Source organism: Microcaecilia unicolor, chromosome 1 (assembly GCF_901765095.1).
Source record: "Microcaecilia unicolor chromosome 1, aMicUni1.1, whole genome shotgun sequence".
Classification (NCBI taxonomy): Eukaryota; Metazoa; Chordata; class Amphibia; order Gymnophiona; family Siphonopidae; genus Microcaecilia; species Microcaecilia unicolor.
In genome coordinates, this window is record NC_044031.1 from 699,332,577 (window position 1) to 699,350,767 (window position 18,191).

The 18,191-nt window shown below is 44.1% G+C and overlaps 1 protein-coding gene across 1 annotated transcript; it reads right to left on the reverse strand.

Moving 5' to 3' along the window:
* Window positions 1-466: 466 nt before the first annotated feature.
* On the reverse strand, window positions 467-17,764 carry LARP6 (La ribonucleoprotein domain family member 6). Its single transcript, XM_030188607.1, has 3 exons — window positions 17,158-17,764; window positions 9,028-9,238; window positions 467-2,009 (listed from the first exon to the last, which is right to left on the reverse strand). The coding sequence occupies exons 1-3, from the start codon at window positions 17,727-17,729 to the stop codon at window positions 915-917; spliced, it is 1,878 nt and encodes a 625-aa protein (XP_030044467.1). The 5' UTR covers window positions 17,730-17,764; the 3' UTR covers window positions 467-914.
* Between the last annotated feature and the right edge of the window lie 427 nt (window positions 17,765-18,191).

The window sequence follows — 18,191 nt, forward strand, 5'->3', positions numbered from 1 at the left end:
CTTCCATAAGGAATATGCATGAGATTTGTAAGTACTATTTGCATACAATGTAAGCAGATCTCTTGCATCCTTGTGGAAATTTTGAAAACCTGGTTGGGTTGTGGCTACCCACCTTAGACTATGGTGTGGGCAACCACAATATGGTTACAATAACCCCTTAGGGCACCAGCTAAAATATTAGCTACTGTTATTAAAATGTAGCCACCTCTCTTTGTATAGCATACACTAAAGTTCTCTCCTATTAAATAAATCAGAGTTAGCTAGATTTGAACACTGAAAGACCACTGGGTGCAATACCAACAGATACTAGCTTCTTGATTACAACTGGAACCTTGCAATGCCTAGTTAGGAAATTGCTGCATAAAGAACTCTGGCAGTAGTTCAGCCAGACAAGGGCAGCTCTTCTCCCCTCCTACAGATTTTCACTTATAGAAAAAAAAAAAAAAAAAAAAAAAAAACAGCACACTAGAGACTTCTGCCTTTTTTTTTCTTTAATTTATGCTACATTATATATACACATGTGATTGTTTCAGCTGTCTTTCAAAGCATAGGAAAGCCAGTACCAAAACTGTCTGAAATTCAGGCTTTCCAGAGTTCCTGCAATCCATAGAAAGCTGACAGATTCAGATTTGTGGTGGTAGTTCTTGAATGCCAAATGGCATTTTTGTTCCATCAACACTATTTCTGTGAAGTATGGGGGAGCTATTGTCTTATGTTTAGGATGTACTTACGGTTATCTACCTGATTTGGCAGAAGAGTTTAGAATACTATCCGGGCCAAAACATATCTGCCATTACAACTAAGATATTAAACAAAATGTTAAAATTAGACTTAAATTCAGTCTGGGGAAAAAATGCCACTTTTACCACAGAAGTAAATTAATGCTCTGCTTTGGTGAGATTAAAAATCTTATTTTATGAATTCTGCATTGCTTTATTCCTCTCTCTTCCAATATGAAATCCTTTTGTACCATCAGGGCCTTTAGGTAGCCTCAGCACTCCTGGAGGTAATCCATCTGCATTTTGTATTTTGCGCCCCAGCATTGGGCTACCAGCTGGACTCCTATCACATGCTACAGTCTGAGAACGTCTCCTCTGAACCCATGGACTACCAGAGGGAGTGATGCTGCTGTCTGATGAATAATCTGTGCCCTTCTTCAATAGTTCCGTTACTGTGCCATCTTCAGCAAGTGGTGATGACTTGAGAACTTTATGCTGTACAGATGGGCTGTTCCAGGGGCTTGTTCTAGGTGAGTCATTAGGGCTCAAGTGGTTGTTTTGATAGGTGGAAGGGCTCAGCTTATTAGCAGTTGTAGGTTTGCGATCCATCAGAGGGGATGTTGGGTTGCTCAGCTTATTAGCAGTTGTAGGTTTGCGATCCATCAAAGGGGATGTTGGATTGCTATCTGGATCAGAGGAACTGTATACTGGAGATTCATCACCAATACCCTGAAGTTCTTCAACCCTCTTGTTCAGAGATTTATTTTTGTGAAGGCTCTTGTTGGGTTCGTCACGGTTCCTGTTGAGTTTTTTCTTTGGGGGTTTCATGCCTATTAGGATGACCTTCATACCAGTCTCATCTTTTTTAGCATCCATTAATTCATGGGCTTTTATTGCTATTTCAACCTCATCAAATTCCACAACTGCACATTCCTTTGTACCAATTTGAGCATATCTGCTGCTGAATCTCTTGATGTCAGGAGGAAGATCTCTGCCAGGCTTAAGAATGCGAAGAGAAGTGATAACACCAAAATTCCTGAAAAGCTTTAGGAGATGTTCAAAGAGTTTCTCTTGCTTGCCTCCATTTTCCTGCAAATCATTAACAGACTGTAGCTCTGGTAACAAGTGTAGATCATAGACTAGCAGCATTTTGCTAGGGAGGTTTTCACTAGGGAACACTGGAACTGGGGCTTTTCGTCTAATCTTTGTGCCTGCTTCATTCAGCTCAAGAGTATCGGAATACTTCAAAGCATAGGCTGTGGTCCTCCAGTCCCGAGAAAGATGTTTTACCTGGGGGGGGGGGGGGAAGAAGAAAAACAATTTCAGAGGACCAGTCCATGTACAAAAAAAAAAAAGTTCTGTACTCAACAGGTTCCTTGCTAGTGCAAATATTAACAAGGATTCTCTAAGAATATTTTCTCAGTCTAATAACCTCTCTCAAAATCTCCAAACACAAGAATGAATACTTTTAGTGAACACCAAAGTACAGTGAATCACACAGCATTTAGTCTGACATCTGTTGAATATACTGATAGACAATTGGGATACAAGTTTGACATCAAACTTCTCTACCTACATATAGGGCTGAAAATATACTCCTAGGGTTTTAGCACAATTTTATGCCAACAAGATCTTAATTTAAACCCTGAGAGAAAGATCACACCATTGAGTAACTCAAGATATAGAAAAGTACACAGTATATTTAGTAACAAGATCCAGTAACTAAGAACTCTATTCCATAACTGGTGTTATCTCCTTGGTAGCCAGCAACAACTTCCAACTGTTTCCTGTAATGGATCACATGAATATTGCCCTTTAGTCATTTTGGCCTATTCTATATGGAACCCTTTCAACTCAACCAACATTTGAGGCCTTCCTTGCATAAACAGCATGCTCTGGGTCTTGCTCATTTAGGGGTCCTTTTACAAAGGAGTACTAGCATTTTTAGCATGTGTTAAAAATAAGCACTCACAAAATGTTGAGTCACCCATATATTTCAATGGGCATCGCTAGTGATTAGCATGCCTTTGTAAAAGGATCCCTTAATATGGTTTAGGTTGGGACTTAAGACTTATCCAATCTCTTCAACCATTCTATACAGCAGCCTTGCTGCATGACCTATGGGTCAGCTAATCTTTCTCAGAGGAATTGCCAGCACTCTTTAGCATTTCCTTTTCATTGCCAGGTCCTGATGCAGCAAGCCTGGCAAATGGGAAGAGGGTCCTCCTTACTATGGAAGGCAGTCGTTAGGTTCATCAGGTCATGCAAATGTGGCTGACAAGCTCAAGGGAGAATTTATTCTTCCTAGTTTTAATGCTGATATAACCAGTTCTCGCCGATGGCTACATATGTCTGCTTAAATATATTTTTAATTTAAATGCTTTACTTTTTGTCTAGTAGATTGTAAGCTCTTTGAGCAGGGACTGTCTTTCTTCTGTGTTTGTACAGCGCTGCATACACTTTGTAGTGCTCTAGAAATGTTAAATAGTAGTAGTAGTACATATAATTTACATGCATTATATTTTATGATTGGATCCTTGATAGCAGGCAGCACAGCTGTGTGTAAAATCATCTTTACACATTGTGTAGGAAAGGAATGGAAAACAAGTGAGGACGTTATCATGCCTTTGTATCGCTCCATGGTACAACCGCACCTCAAATACTGTGTTCAATTCTGGTCACCACATCTCAAAAGAGTGTACAGAGAAGGGCGACGAAAATAAAGGGGATGGGACAACCTGAAGCGGCTAGGGCACTTCAGCTTGGAGAAAAGATGGCTGAGGGGAGATATGAAAGAAGTCTACAAAATGAGTGGAGTGGAATGGGTAGATGTGAATCATTTGTTTACTCTTTCCAAAAGTACTAGGAATAGGGGGCATGCAATGAAGCTACAAAGCAGTAAGTTTAATACGAATCGGAGAAAATTCTTCACTCAATGTGTAATTAAACTCTTTTTCAGAGAACATGGTAAAAGTCGTTTGTGGGGTTTAAAAAAGGTTTGGACTGCTTCCTAAAGGAAGAGTCCATAGAACCTTATTAAAATTGACTTAGGGGAAATCCACTGCTATTTCTGGGATAAGCAGCATAAAATGTACTGAACTTTTTCGGGATCTTGCCAGGTATTTGTGACCTGGATTGGCCACCGTTGGAAACAGGATGCTGGGCTTGATGGATCTGATCTGTCCCAGTGTGGCAATACTTATGTACTTATGACTTCTGCAGGCCCTTCATCCCATTTTTGCTCTGGTTTTACCTTCTTGAGCTGGGAGCACTGGCAGTCAGGAAAGCTATGAGAGCATGGATAGCAGAACTAAAAAGCAACATTCTCTCAATTAAAGGAAAGATAAGAGGTTAAAGAAAAATCTGAGCAGACCTGATGAAATGGGCAACTGGCTGGACCAATTGGAACAGCAACTGAAGATCATAAATAGTCCATGGGTTCCCTTAAAAAGCTTAAGGATTAACTTTGGTCTACAAGTCCCTGTTTTCTGCCAAGTGGAAGACTTGGAGAACTGATCTGGGTGCAATGTAAGAACCCAGGTGGTGTGCTGGAGACAGAAGAGTTTTAAGACTTACATTTATAAGGTTGGTAGGCAAGACAAGAGTTTAAGCTAGTGGTTCTTAAACAATCCTGGAAGCACCCACAGCTAGCTGTGGGTGCCTTCAGGACCAATTTGGAAACCATGGTTAAAAGCTGGTGGTGTGTAAGTGGGAGAGAAGAGATTGCAATGGACAGAATGGATGGAGGACTTGCAGCAACCCAGATAAAGCAGGAAGGTGGAATGTCTGGAAAATGAAGTCTGGCCATTGCAACATGGCTTGAAAGGTATAGGATATTAAACGGAGAGCTGGAAACTACTGAAATGAGAGGCGCAAGCAGCATGTATAAGAGAGAGGTGCACGAAGAAGTGCAGTGCCAGGCCAGCATACCTATCCTTTCCTTGTGCCATAGCAATCACACACACAACACACAAAAAATGACTTGTTGATAGCATTGAAATCCCCATAAGCACTGAGACGTGAAGTTATCAACATGGGCTACTGTTAAGTCGAGTTATTTTACCTTAGGGAACCAGGGAAGTGGGCAGCTTTGAACGAGGAATGTTGTATATCATGGGGGCCATGGCAAGGTGCAAACCCTTCATATTTCTAGTTTTTTTTTTATTTTAATATAGCCATCTTGTATTTGAGCTAGGAGCAGACCTGAAATTGCAAGACAGCTATAAATGTGTTTTCCATGATCACTACCCTTCTAAGGCTGTACAAATTTGTGGTTTGACATTTGGCCTATGCTAACTTGTGATAAGTTACTTGTCAGCAGCCAAGAGACAGAGACTCCATGACTAAGGACACCTGCAGTATCCAGATAAACAAATCAAATGGAGAAGTGGGTTTGGGTAAAATTGTTTCCTCAGCAAGAGGGTGTGGGCACTATCATGGTGACTATGCATAACGGATATAGGTCCACCATTATCTAATGAAAACGTATGCTTATGCACATTTTCTGTCCATGCAATGAGGGAATTAAATGATAGGAGTTAGAAGATGGTAGAAAGTGCTGGAACAGGATTCACCATAAAAAGGAAACAATGTTCTAGAAAGATGCATATTCATTAGGTAGGAAGGGTAATTAAGATAATAAAGATAGGAAGAAAAGGTATAAGAGGAAACAGAACCGAGGATGAGGAACCTCAGTGTGTCTACACTATCAGGTGGACATTGACAGCTCCCTGGGAAAACTCTTTATTTGCTAATTAAACTCTATTGGGGGTTTTATTTTCTTTACTATCTGAATGTTTTATTTTTGTTACATTTGTATCCCACATTTTCCCACCTATTTACAGGCTCAATGTGGCTTACATAGTACCGGAGAGGCTTTGTAGTCTCCGGTGAACAAATACAAGGTTGTGACAGGATAGAGTTCATGTAGCACTGTCACATTAGGGAGTCATACAACGGAAGAATTGAGTAATGTCCATTACATACTTGAGTTTTGTTGTGTAGCAGAGTTCAGGCATTTAAGTTGGGTCAGTAGGGTATGCCTTTTGGAACAGGTTAGTCTTTAGTGATTTCCGGAAGTTTAGGTAGTTGTACGTCTTTTTCAAGGCTTTTGGTAATGCATTCCATAATTGTATGCTTATGTAGGAGAAACTGGATGCGTAGATTGATTTGTATTAAAGACCTTTGCAGCTTGGGTAGTGAAGATTTAGAAATGTTCGTGTTGATTCGGATGTTTCTGATTGGTAAGTCGATCAGGTTTGTCATGTATCTCAGGGCTTCACTATAGATGATAACATTTGTGAACCAGGGTGCAGCTTTTGAAAGCAATGCGTTCTTTGATTTGCTTATTGGCTTCTTTGAACAAACATTTATTAAGTCTAATACTTATTTAGTAGCCAGAGTTTTTCTTGCCTGGGGTTCTGCTGAAGGGGGGGGGGAGGGGAAGAAGATTGAGGGTCCACCCTCCAGGAGACCTCCAGAAGGCTACTCCTGTCTCTGAGGCAAAGACAGGAGTGCAATGTACAGGATAGGCTGGAGCTTGATTTGATTGGGAAGCTAGAGAGGTGGTATAGGAAATAACTACCACCTTCAATTTTATCCTTATCTCTCCCCCCCCCCAATATATAAACATTTAATGTTTAAATTCCCCCACAGAAACACCAACTGCATTTAAGAAGTCAGGGGAGACTGAGGGTGAGTGGGACTAATCCAGGAGACACTTGGAAAGACGTGAATTTAATTAAGCAGCCTGAATTAGGGCCAGATGCACTAAGCTTAACGAGCCAGCAACGTGGTTTTTAAACTGGTTCTAGCCAGTTTTAACACACAAGTAGTAAACCAGGACATGCATAAAAGGGTTCTCCGAGCCATTTCCCCATCACGGTAGCAGGTAACAAAAACGGAATGCAAAAGAGCAAATTAGTATTATAACTAGTAAAACAGGCCCGTTTGACACAAATGAAACGGGCGCTAGCAAGGTTTTCCTCGGAGTGTGTATGTTAGAGAGTATTTGTGAGATTGACTGTGTGTGACAGAGAGAGAGAGACTGCTGGGTGCGAGTGTGCCTCCCCTGCCCCCCAGCGATTCTCCTGTGTCCCTTGCCCCCCCTCCAGGCACCCAGCGATTCTGCTCTCCCGTGCACCCTCTCCAGCCACCCAGCAACTCTCCTTCCCCTTACAGCACCACACCACCCAAATCTCTGCCCCTCCACCAACCGCCCAACCTCCGCTGCCGTGCACAGCTCAGCATGCACGCCCACTGAACAGTAGAGCCAATTGCCGCCGTGCACCCGCCCTCCCACCTGTGGTTGGTCAGTGCTGTGTGTGACGTACCCGGAAGTACGCTGACATCACTTCAGGATATGGATACAGCTTTAGAGAGCACGAATGCTTCAAGGCTTCACTTTCTCAGCTTCAGAACGTTGGAGGTGCATTATATAGGATGTGTATGCGATGCACTACCGTTTTCCAATCCCCTTACCATGGAAAACCTAACGGGAGGTCTGCACCTCTCGTTGGGGCTGCTGTGACGGAATCGGAAGGAAAAAAAACCCCCAAAACATCCAAGTACTTGTCAGGGACGTCTTTTTTTAGTTTTCAAGAAAAGGAGTGCCTAACAATTGGGACGTCCTTCACACACACACACACAAAAAAGGTTTTCAGCACTAAATTGCTGTCTGGTTTTCTTTTCATGTGATTTCCTTGTAGCAGAACAGCTCCGACCCCTTCCCCCCAGGCATTTTTCTGCAGTGACAGTAGGGAGCTCCCTACAAAATCAAAGGCAAAAGCATTTAAAGCCTCCCCAGAGCCCCTGCACCACCCACTCTACCAAATCGTCCCTGACAAGTGTCCTTCTCCAACATATTTTTCTTATGTGCCTGAAATGACCACAGCCATGGAGGTTCTCTCAACAGACTCCTCATCCCCTCCAAGCCCCCCCCCCCCCCCAGGATTGGGACCTGTGAGGACCTCCAAATCAAAACTATTTGGATGTCCCTCCCTCCAGGTCTCTCTCAGCCAATCACAGTGCGTTTAGCCGATACTGGTGACAGCTAAACGTGCTGTGATTGGCTGAGAGAGACCTGGGGGGAGGGACATCCAAATAGTTTTGTTTTGGATGTCCTCGCACGACCCGATCCTTGGAGGGGGGGGGGGGGCGCAGGCTGAAAACAACCTTGGAGGGGATGAGAGAATGTTGAGAGAACCTCCATAGCTGTGGTCATTTCAGGCACGTAAGAAAAACACGTCCTAGGACGCCCATTACAAAAGCTGAAGGAAAACGTCCAGTACTCGTCAGGGATGTCTTTGGCATACAGAGCAGGCAGCATAATGATTGGCTAATCTACGCATGCTCAGCTGGCCGACTGGAAGGAAGAAAATCGTGTGCAAATGAGCTAACAGAGAACAGCTCATTTGCATGAGATTTCCTTCATGCATGCCCTTTCCTTACCGATTCGCTAAGGGATCAGGAAGGGCTCTTCCATGGAGTTTAGTGCATCTAGCCCTTAGCCAGGTATATTTTGCTTCTAATCAGAGGGAATAGAAGGGGCAGCTCCTCTCCTCTTGGTTCACTAACCTGTAATATTTAGTGATTCAACAGTTGCCAAGCAAAAAAGAGGCCAAATATTCCACACAAAGATTTAAATTTTTTTAATACATGCCCTTGTCAGTTCAGTGGTACTCTTATCAGCATTTTAAAATGTAAGTTGTGATAAATGGACTCCAATTCAGTACTGTATGATTTCGCTATCAGAGAACAGATTTACTTTTGAGAATAGGATGACTAACCAACCCTAATAGAAAATAACACTTGAGTAGCTGAAATCCTCATTTAAAAAAACTTAGAAAGTGTTATCCTGTGTCTTTAGATCACTCTAGGGTAGTTTCTTTCCACACATTTGGGGAGGGGAGAATTATGACTGAAATATCAAGCTGTGTCAATTCACTGCACAGACCTTTTGCAGAAGGGAAGTTTTGCTAGGTTCTTCATGTTTCTACAATTTCATTAATTTAAAAGAATCTTACAAACCACCCTTAAATCTACAATTTGATAACATTCCAGCTGTTTTTGAAAAAGTTAGCTATTGCATCTGCATCCTAGCAATATTTATAAATAGCAAAGATCAAGTCATAGGCTCAGTCTTCCTTCAAGGGCTATAAGTTCCCCAGAGTGTTACAAACAGGCAATGCTGGGTATGAAGAACAGGGAGCAAGGACAAAATAGAAGTCAGCACAATCACTACACCTTGTGCTCAGAAGAGTTGGTGAAAGAATGAATTATAAGCAGAAACAGGAAATACTGTATATACCTTTTTAAAAGACGTGAGCAGTTTAACACTGACATATCCCATCTTGTTTCTCCTCACATGCTTTAATAGAAAAGCATCTTTCTCCAGGTTTTCATCAGAGAAGTAATATTCCGTTTGTGCTACCAGCTTCTGTATAAGCTCCTGCTCAGGAGGTTTCCAGTCTTGGTCCAAGTCATCAGCATCATTTTCACCACCACTAGTCACAGCCCCACTAGAACAAGAAACAATGATGAAATCCACACATGATCCAGTTTACCACCATTACACCATAAAGCTGATCTCATTTTTCTCACAAGTATGTACACTGAGCTGCTCTACAACATGAGGCTATTTTGTGCTAGGGAGCAAACTCTTAGTTGGACACCCCCAGAACTAAAGTGAGTGAGAAAAAAAGTGCTCCAGTTTACTTGCAAGAATTATCACATGGTGTCCATCCTGATCTCACTACACTGGTCAAAATGGAATGAAGTTACAGAAGAAGTCTACACATCTTGTTAGTTTTGCAAAATTAAAGCTGCATTCTGTTGTATACAGAGTTCACAGGAGGCCATGTGGGATAAGTTATCAACTGATCATGTGTTAGACTAATGTAATCTCCTTGACAGTACCTCCTGCTCAGCTGACTGACTTGCTTCCCTCCCAGGAAGGAAATTGCATGCAAATGAGCTAACAGCAAGCAGCTCATTTGCATGTTATTTCCTTCATGCATGCCTGGCTTTTTCAAAATCACTAAGCAGCAACCGGGATCAGTTAGGGGAAGGCTTTTAGCGTGGGTTTAGTGCATCTGGGCCTAAGTGTGTATTCCAAATGTCAACCTGTTCCGACACTAGTTGTCTTTTCAACCACATGTGGATAGTCCAAGGCCTCTAGGAAATTCTCAGTCAGCTTTTTTCGTTTCTGATCTCCTTCCAAACTTTAGGAGGTGCCATTTGTTTCAGGTAGTCACTGTTTTAATATCGGGAAAGTTTAGTTTGAAAATGATCTGACCATATGGGTGTTATTTCAATACTGAGATGTCAACCCCTTTGTAGAATAGCAGGTCTAGTATGTGACCCTTTTAATGGATTAGAGAATTGGATCACCTGTGTAAATCCTAGTGCTGTCAGTGTCCAGAAAGGCAGCCGTAGCAGTACCTGGGGTTTTGATGTGTAGATTGAAATCCCATGATCAACAACCTAGGATAATTCAGGGTCACTTGAGTAATCAGGTCTAGGAGTTGTTGCACAGATAATGTGTTACGAGTTGTTAAGATATCACAGATTATAAATTAAATAAATCTAAAACAGCAAGCAGAATAGCTGTTAACAGCCTTACAGTTTTCACAGCCTACTTGAGAAATACAGCCCTAATTTAAATGAATGCTAATGAAGTCAATAGGTATTCCTTCCCAGTGTTCTGAGAAGCAGTGCAATGCACAGCAGTCACAGCTGAACCCCCCCCCCCCCCCAAAAAAAAAAAAAAAAAAATTTACCACCAGCTCAGAGGTCACAAGTGGCTCATGAAAGTTTGATTTGCAGATAGTGAGAAACGTTTGCACATGTGATCAAAACTGAAATTAAAAGCACATTGGCACCCGTTTCTGTGCTTAAATATACGAGCTTTTCAAAAGTGAAAGTGCAAACAATTTTTGAAAGGCTCAAATCAGTTGAGCATGGAATTGCTTCCATTGCAGCAAAATCCACTTATCACATTTTCACTCCAATTTCAGCATTAAACTTCAGTCCCTGCAATACAGTGAATTCTCTAGGAAGTAAATGGAGATCAAGGAATTGACACCAGACCTGGGGGATCCCCAAGTTGAAGACTGTACCCCGACACCCTGCACACTGTCCCCTATTCCTCTGGGATAGGTCTCTATCTCAAGCTCATTCACCCACCACTGGCCAGAGGCAGGAGTTGAAAGGTAGACTTTGCAGTACTAACCACTGAATTAAGATGAAAAATGAGTACACTGTTTTAAACATTGTGCTCTGTAAAACATTGGTTTGTTTGTTTTTTTATTTTTTACTTCTCCAGTGTTTCCTAACCAAGGTGCCATGGTAAGCCCCCAGCTTCCTGTGGCAATTTTTTCCAAGTTTCTTGGCTAGACTGTTCTATAGACAGGGCCGGTCGCACAGGCCTCACGGCGGACTTGGCATCTCCCTCCTGCTCCCTCTATTGCTATCTCCTGTTTAGAGAGCTGCACGGGAACGGGGGGAATCCATGGCAATCTAAAATTTGCTGCTCCTCCCCCGAGTGGCAGAGTGTCCTCCCAGCACATACCTGAAGCCACCCTGGTGGTCTAGTGGATTCTTTGGAGCAGGAAAGATCCTGCTGCCACATCACTTTTTAAAAATGGCTGCCGAGACTTCCAGTGGTGGCCTTGCAAGACTTCTGCTGAAGTCTTGCAAGGCCACCGTTGGAAGTCTCGGCAGCCATTTTAAAGAAGATGCGGCAACAAGAGGGTAAGCAGCAGTGTGCAGGAAAGACTGGGGGATCTTTCCTTCACCGAAGAATCCACTAGACTACCAGGGTGGCTTCAGGTATGTGCTGGGAGGGCACCCTACGGCTTGGGGAAGCAGGTCTGGAATGCACGAGAGGGGTGGTACTTAAAACAAAACCACAAACCCCACACACACACACCAAGGTAATGTCCATTTCCCACCGTATTGAAGACGTCGTGGAACAGCCAGGGATACCTAAAGGAAACAACACTCTACAGACTTCAGCCAGGGAGGGCATCTGGACTGGTATGATTAAAAGGAAAGAAAATTATCAGGCAAGAACATAATTTTTCCTTGTCATCTATACCAGACCAGTCCAGACTAATGGGATGTAGCAAAGCAGTTTCCCAAAGATGGGGGGGGGGGGGGGGGGGGGGGGGGAGAAAAGAAGAATGCCGAAGGTTGAAAAAAAACAAAAAAAAAAAACAAAGCTATACGCACAGCAAAAAAAAAAAAAAATGATCTGCAGAAAAGGATTCAAATATCCGAACCACCAAGCTACCAAAATGGAACAGAATTAGACACTAGAAAAGGAACTGAAGCTGTTGGACGTAAAACAAACGTCCTGAGCAAAAGAAAAATTACGTAACCCTGTCCCAAGAGTAGCAAAAGCAGCAGCAAAAGATACTCATGCCAAAGGACCCCCCCCCCCCCACCCTTGGAAGGAAGGCAACAGTCATATCCGAGCAACAAGGAGAAGAACTGTCTCTCCTAGACCAGGATCCACTTCTCCGAACCCTGGAAGGATAAAGACTAACTCCCAAACCTGTCGGTCTGCCTTGAGTCCAAGATGGTCAGATGAAACAACCCCAAGTACTAGGAGTACACAATTCCAAACAGTGTGCCACACTTCATAGAAGAAAGGAAGGCCCAGGAACCACCCAGACCCGTGCCTAGTGAGAGAATCAAACTTCAGAGAACAAGAGACTCCAGAGTCGAGAGAACCAACTGGCGCACCAGTCTCTCCAGGAGAACCATGAAGAAAAGGGCAGCAGCATATCAGGGTACAACCGTAGACAGAGTACTCCTCAACCAGCTCGCTCTGGACTTAGGGATGAAAAAACAGAGCCAAGAGAACAAAAGGACACAAAAAGAAAAAGTCGAGAGCCACACTGTGGGGAATAGACCCCCCCAAGGTGCCAAGTAGCTACAAAAGCAGAGACGAATTCAAACTCCAACAATGGGGAAGCTTCTCGCCAGCCACCAAGAGGCTACGGCAAGAAAAGGTGCCACAGGAATGGTAGCTAACAGGAGACGAGACAGCCTTGTCTAGCAATCTAAACTGCGGTATGCCACAGCTGCCGAGAAGTTACTATATCCAACCCGCAGAGAAGAGCTGGAGTTGACTGACAAGGTGAAACAGTGCTAAACAGGCAAAGGTGAAAATACGCTCCATAGTCAGAGACTGAACTGTGCTCAAGGGACAGAAACGAAGCTGTGCTCAGACAGAGTAGGATCCATGCCACAGGACTGCGCCCCACACAGACCTCTAGAGAAAGAACTGCATTCAACATGTGAAAATGGACCTGCGTTCAACATGCAGAGATGAAAGGTTGCAGAATAAGCAGCAAAGGAACTTAACATGCCACGATAGAGCCATCCTCAACATGCAGTGATGGAGCTAAAGCCAACCTGGAACCGTGGAACTGCGCCCAACAAGCACAATACATAGATGGAGCCCCAGGGAACAACCAAAGAAGGTGCTGCCAGGAGGCCAACAGGAAAGGAGCACAACTTATGGAAATGCAGACCTGGCACAGAGGGACTAAAACTACAAGACGAGAAGCCCTCAAGAGACACACTCAGCTCCCAAGTGGTCCCTGAGCCACAATTACCGCCCTCTTAGGCAACCGATACGGAGAAGCAGTCAACAGAGAAAGAACTCCCGCCAAGAGGGAGGTAAGCATCACAGATCTGGAAGCCTCAGACCATAGGGAGCAAAATGCAGCCTTAAGGCAGTGAGGAAGAAAACTCTTGCCAGGCCAGGAACAAAAGAGGAAGCTGGCCACTAACACCAAACTGAGGAAAAACCAGCTGAGAGCCAAACTCCACACCTAGAATAGAGCCACTTCCCTGCAGAAAAGTAGAGAAAAGCGCAGAGTTAAGAGGCGATAATCCAGATGAGCAGCAATAGATCTGCTCAGCAGGAAAGAACTGCGCCCCTTACAGAAAAAGGGAGTGCCAACTGTGCCAGGAGAGAGACAAGAAAAGGCAAAATCCACCTGTGCCAGGCTAAAACTCCCGCCCAAAAGCAAGGAAGAGCTGTGGCAAACTAGTCCTAAAAAGGCACATTCCCATAGACACTAAACTCAGTCCAAGCAAAAGACGGACAAGAATGGCACTCCTGAGGTTACTCAGAAGAGGGATTTGAGCTAGCAGCGGCACACCAAGGGCAACTCGGACCCCTGCCAGAAGGAAAGTACCCTGCAGACAAACCAGAGCAGACAGGAGGGATCCACAGGGACGAGAGAACCAGAACTTCCCTAAGGAAGGGAGGAAAAACTGCTGCTAAAACAAGAATTAAATAGCAGCTTCCCTCTCAGTGTCCCACCCTCCTTTGATGTAATTTCCTGTTTCCGTGAGGGCGTGGACACCAAGCGGAAAGGGAAGGCTGGAGACGAGCCAAACCTGGCTACTTTCACTGCCTCCCACCGTGACTTCAGGTAAAATAAAAAAAGTTTTAAAGGCAGGGCAGCAGGAAGGAAAGGAGGTCTGTTGTGGGAAGCTGAGGGCGGGCAGGCGAGGGATGGGGATGGAAGAGAAGACAGGAAGGAGATGCACATGGATTAAGGGAAAAGGAAAAGAGGAGAAAAACTACACATGGATGAAGAAAATAGGCAAAAGCTGGATCCATTCTATACCTTCTCCAGTCAAGTCCACAGAGGACCCAGCTTTTACCTATGGATATAGAGCATAGGCGCCCGGTATAAGAGGCTTGGGGAGGTTAAGACTCCCCTGCTGCAGCAGGATGGATCAGCTGTTTCTCCCGGGAGTCCCGCTGCTCTGGGGTTTTAAAAGTTGATTTACCAGCAGCTGCAGTGAAAGCCCGTCTCTAGCCTTGTGTAAGCAGTTGTAGAAATTGGTTTATGGTTTAATTTGTTTACCTTACTACTAGGAGGGGGGGGGGGGGGGTTGGCTGGAGGTGTCCTGGGTTGCCAGGGAGATATTTAATGAGGATGACTTCCTGCATGAGCAGTTCATACCAAAGACACTTGCACTGCCACCTGAGATTTTAAAAGTGCTAAAAATAGTATTTGTATTAAATTTAAATTGCAGAATTTAGGTGCTAGGAAGTGGGATTGGTATGCTCAGTGTGTTTTTGCACAAAGTTCTGCATAGTGTTTTGCAGTTGAGCGATTGTGGTTAGTATATGCTTTGAGCAACCACTTTATTCTTTGACATATGATACATATCTAATATCTAAATTTAATATATATGACATTTAATATCTACATTTAATAAAAGTTATTGTGACTTATTTTTAATTTATTTTTTCTGTGTGTTATCAATTATGGATTTAAGCTCCACCCCTGGCCCCACCCCTAACCCCACCCCCTTTAGCCTCCCCAAACAGTTGGGCCACCCACCGCCTATGATGTAGAGCAAGAAATGAAGAAAGGAGGAAAGTGAAAACTAAGTCACCAGACAACAAAAGGTAGAAAAAAAAATAATTTTAGTGTTTGTAATAGGTCCAATTTGCGAATTTATATCTGCCATCTTCTTTTGTAATGTATAGCAATGCGTTTCTTTCTGTTCTGGTATTGGGCTGCATGCGGAGTCTAGCTTCTTTGGATTTCAGGTTAAATTTGAAGAGGGGTTCTCTCTGTTCTGCATGTGTGACTGCAAGGGCAAGTGTCTGAATACGGATCCGTTTGTTGAGTTCTGAGATTTTGATAACATATTGTTTCAAGTTTGGCAAGACTGTTCTAATTCCTGGTCTGTGTCATTTTGGGTATACTGGAGCTGTAACAGGTTACAGAAATTATTTATAATGGAAAAGTTTTTTCTTCTTCTATATTGGTGTAATATTTTCAGTGATGCCTGTTTATATGTGAGGGGCGGAGCCATGGTGACCCCACACCTGGATGGGTAGGGGCACTAATAGGCTGCAAGAAGCCACCAGAAACCCTAGGGCCCTGGAAAAATTACCAACATACCACAACCCCTTTCCCCTGGAACAGGTCAATCCACAGCACCCTCTCAGGTGCAGTTATCACAAAACCCTGCTCTTTAGCCAACTATCTTTTAATTTATCATTTATATACTGCCCTTATCCAGAGCGGTGTACATCATAATAAATACTGCAAAAAAGAAAAACATCTACAACAACTCAACAAAGCATAATAAAAGCCAAATCGGCACATACATAAGGTCTATCAGCTGTCTAGGTCACTGTTTTGCCTGTGCCAACCTGGGTATTTGCATCTCCAAAATGTAAAGTAAGAAAATATGAGTCCACTTTCTTTAGGGCCCCCACTCTGATCTGGGAAGGAGAAACCGCCCCTCCCCGCTGATCTCCCATCCTGCCATAATGAGCACCGGTATCTTAAATCCAGCCCCGACGGCTCATCTCGTAACGAAAAGAGCTACATAGGTATAATAAGATGCTGCTTCCCGATCACTGGGCCCGAGCCAGCCATCTCCCCGCTGCCAGCCAATCAGAGGCACTTTTAAAGTCTGTCCCATTAAAACACAAAAATATGAATCAGAGCCGGAATCGACTTAGAGATTAATCACAGAGATCCCTGTCAGAATCGGGTAAAATGCGTTATACAATATGTCAACTGGAAAAGAAAGAATAAAGGTTTCTTTATGAGAACCAATGACGCAGTCACAACATTAAAAGGGAGAACCAGGGATCCCCATTGCTTTTACTCCTGCGTAGTCACCCTCCTTCCCCCGAGTCAGGCAGGATCCCCTCATCTCGCCTCTATTAGATCAGGGAACCTCCTCCCCCTAACGTTTCAGATCAGAGACGACTACTAGACACGCTTCTTCCGACAGCCAGTTAAATCCAGCCCAAATTTCCTGCTAAACGCCACCACCCCTCAAGGCCAGGAAGGATCTGATGCAATGTCTGCTTTCCAGTAAGTACATCAGAAGAACCACGCAACGCAGTCTCCACTCCCTTCAGAAAGCCGACATACCTACTGAAAGATGTGTACATTGTGTGTGTAACTCGGTTTATTAAATGTAATAAACCGTAGCCATAAATTTTGGAGACCGCCTAAACGATACCCGAAATTGTCGAACGGCATAGTACATCCACTAACATTTCACAACAACACAGACCCTTAAGGCAGGCGGCGTTGTTAGACAGTTTAAAGCTTAGGTGTTGGCTCTTATGATAAGGGAGATGTGGGCGACACCAACTTTCAAAGCGATTTGGGTGTTAAACCCCAATGGAAAGTTCCCTTCCTGGACACCGTCAAGGAATTTGCTCAATATCGGGGGTACTCAAGCACTCAGAGATAGCTGATATACCCCTTATAGCAGCATCATCTTGGTGCTCCAACTCTTTTACTATTATTAAAAACATATTTTTATGAGCTAGAAAGGAAAGGTTCAATGGAAAAGTCAGCTAGCAAGAATAAGCAGTCTCCCCTCATTGTCTTAAAACCTTAAATAACCAGAAGAACCCCCATACCTGTATCTATCGCATCTGCTGGAATCATCCTCGCTGCAGCTCCCGCCTTCCACCGCATACAGCAGCTGCTTTTCCAGCTGACTCTTATCTTCCACCTCTTCAATGGCTACAGTGATCTGCACGCGGGCCGCCCCGGCAAGACAACCCACTCCTCTAGCCTCGGACTCCACGGGAAACGCGGCGGTAACCGTAACCCGGGGCTCCTCCAGACGCTGGATAGCGCAATCCGAGCCAGCCACCTCCAACTGCGGCATGACAACGCGGGCGACTCTGCTCTCCTCCACTACCGCTGCCGCCATGGGCTCAAGAGAGCGAGGACAGTGCACGCGCAGGCTCCGGGGAAGCAGCAGCGCGCCCAACGCATGCCACCACGGATGGCCCCAGGGAGCTGCACAGTGCAGCAATTGAAGAAGCGTTTCTCCCGCTGAGCCTTTTATAGGGACTGCTGCTGGCCGCCTGTTCTTACGAGCCCGGGGATTGGCCAGCGGCTGGCCGGCCCACAGTAGGTCCTGTACGGGGAGAGGTAGTAGGAACAGCAGGCAGCGAAGGGAGAGTTTTAGGAGAGAGTGCATGCTGGGGGGCTGGAGAGAGGGATCTGAAGAAAGCCGGTCACGGCCAGGCCTTCCCACCTTTATATCTCGGCTTAGTTCAGTGCGTTGGGGCACCTTAGGACTCGGCTAATCAACGAGGCCTGTGCGTTTACGGCTTACGAATTGAAAAAAAAAAAAAAAAAACCCGCTTGAGTTTATTGCAATTACATAGAAAGCATCAGGGAAGCCGAGACCCCATGGTTCAAAAACTTCCCATTGGAGATTTCAAATAGGATTGAGAGCTTAGTATTAACCAACCATGCTGTGGTACAAGAAAGACATGACCATACATAAAGTAAATAAGAACTGAAGGCTGCTTGTTTCTTCATATTCGTTTGTGGAAAGTAAAGTACCCAAAGAGGCATTGCATGTATTTCTCGTTAGTTTTATACTCCATGTTTATTGGGTTTTAATGGTTTCCCTGTTGTTTACAAGGTGAAATAC

What these genes read in the sequence shown, in the direction of transcription:
- LARP6 (XM_030188607.1), bottom strand. Translation starts at nt 17,729, where the DNA reads ATGCACTCTCTCCTAAAACTCTCCCTTCGCTGCCTGCTGTTCCTACTA. An exon ending in AGCAGATGCGATAGATACAG is followed by an intron (nt 9,239 to 17,157) that starts GTATGGGGGTTC and finishes TTCTTGTTCTAG; the next exon opens with TGGGGCTGTGACTAGTGGTG. An exon ending in TGCTCACGTCTTTTAAAAAG is followed by an intron (nt 2,010 to 9,027) that starts GTATATACAGTA and finishes CCCCCCCCCCAG; the next exon opens with GTAAAACATCTTTCTCGGGA.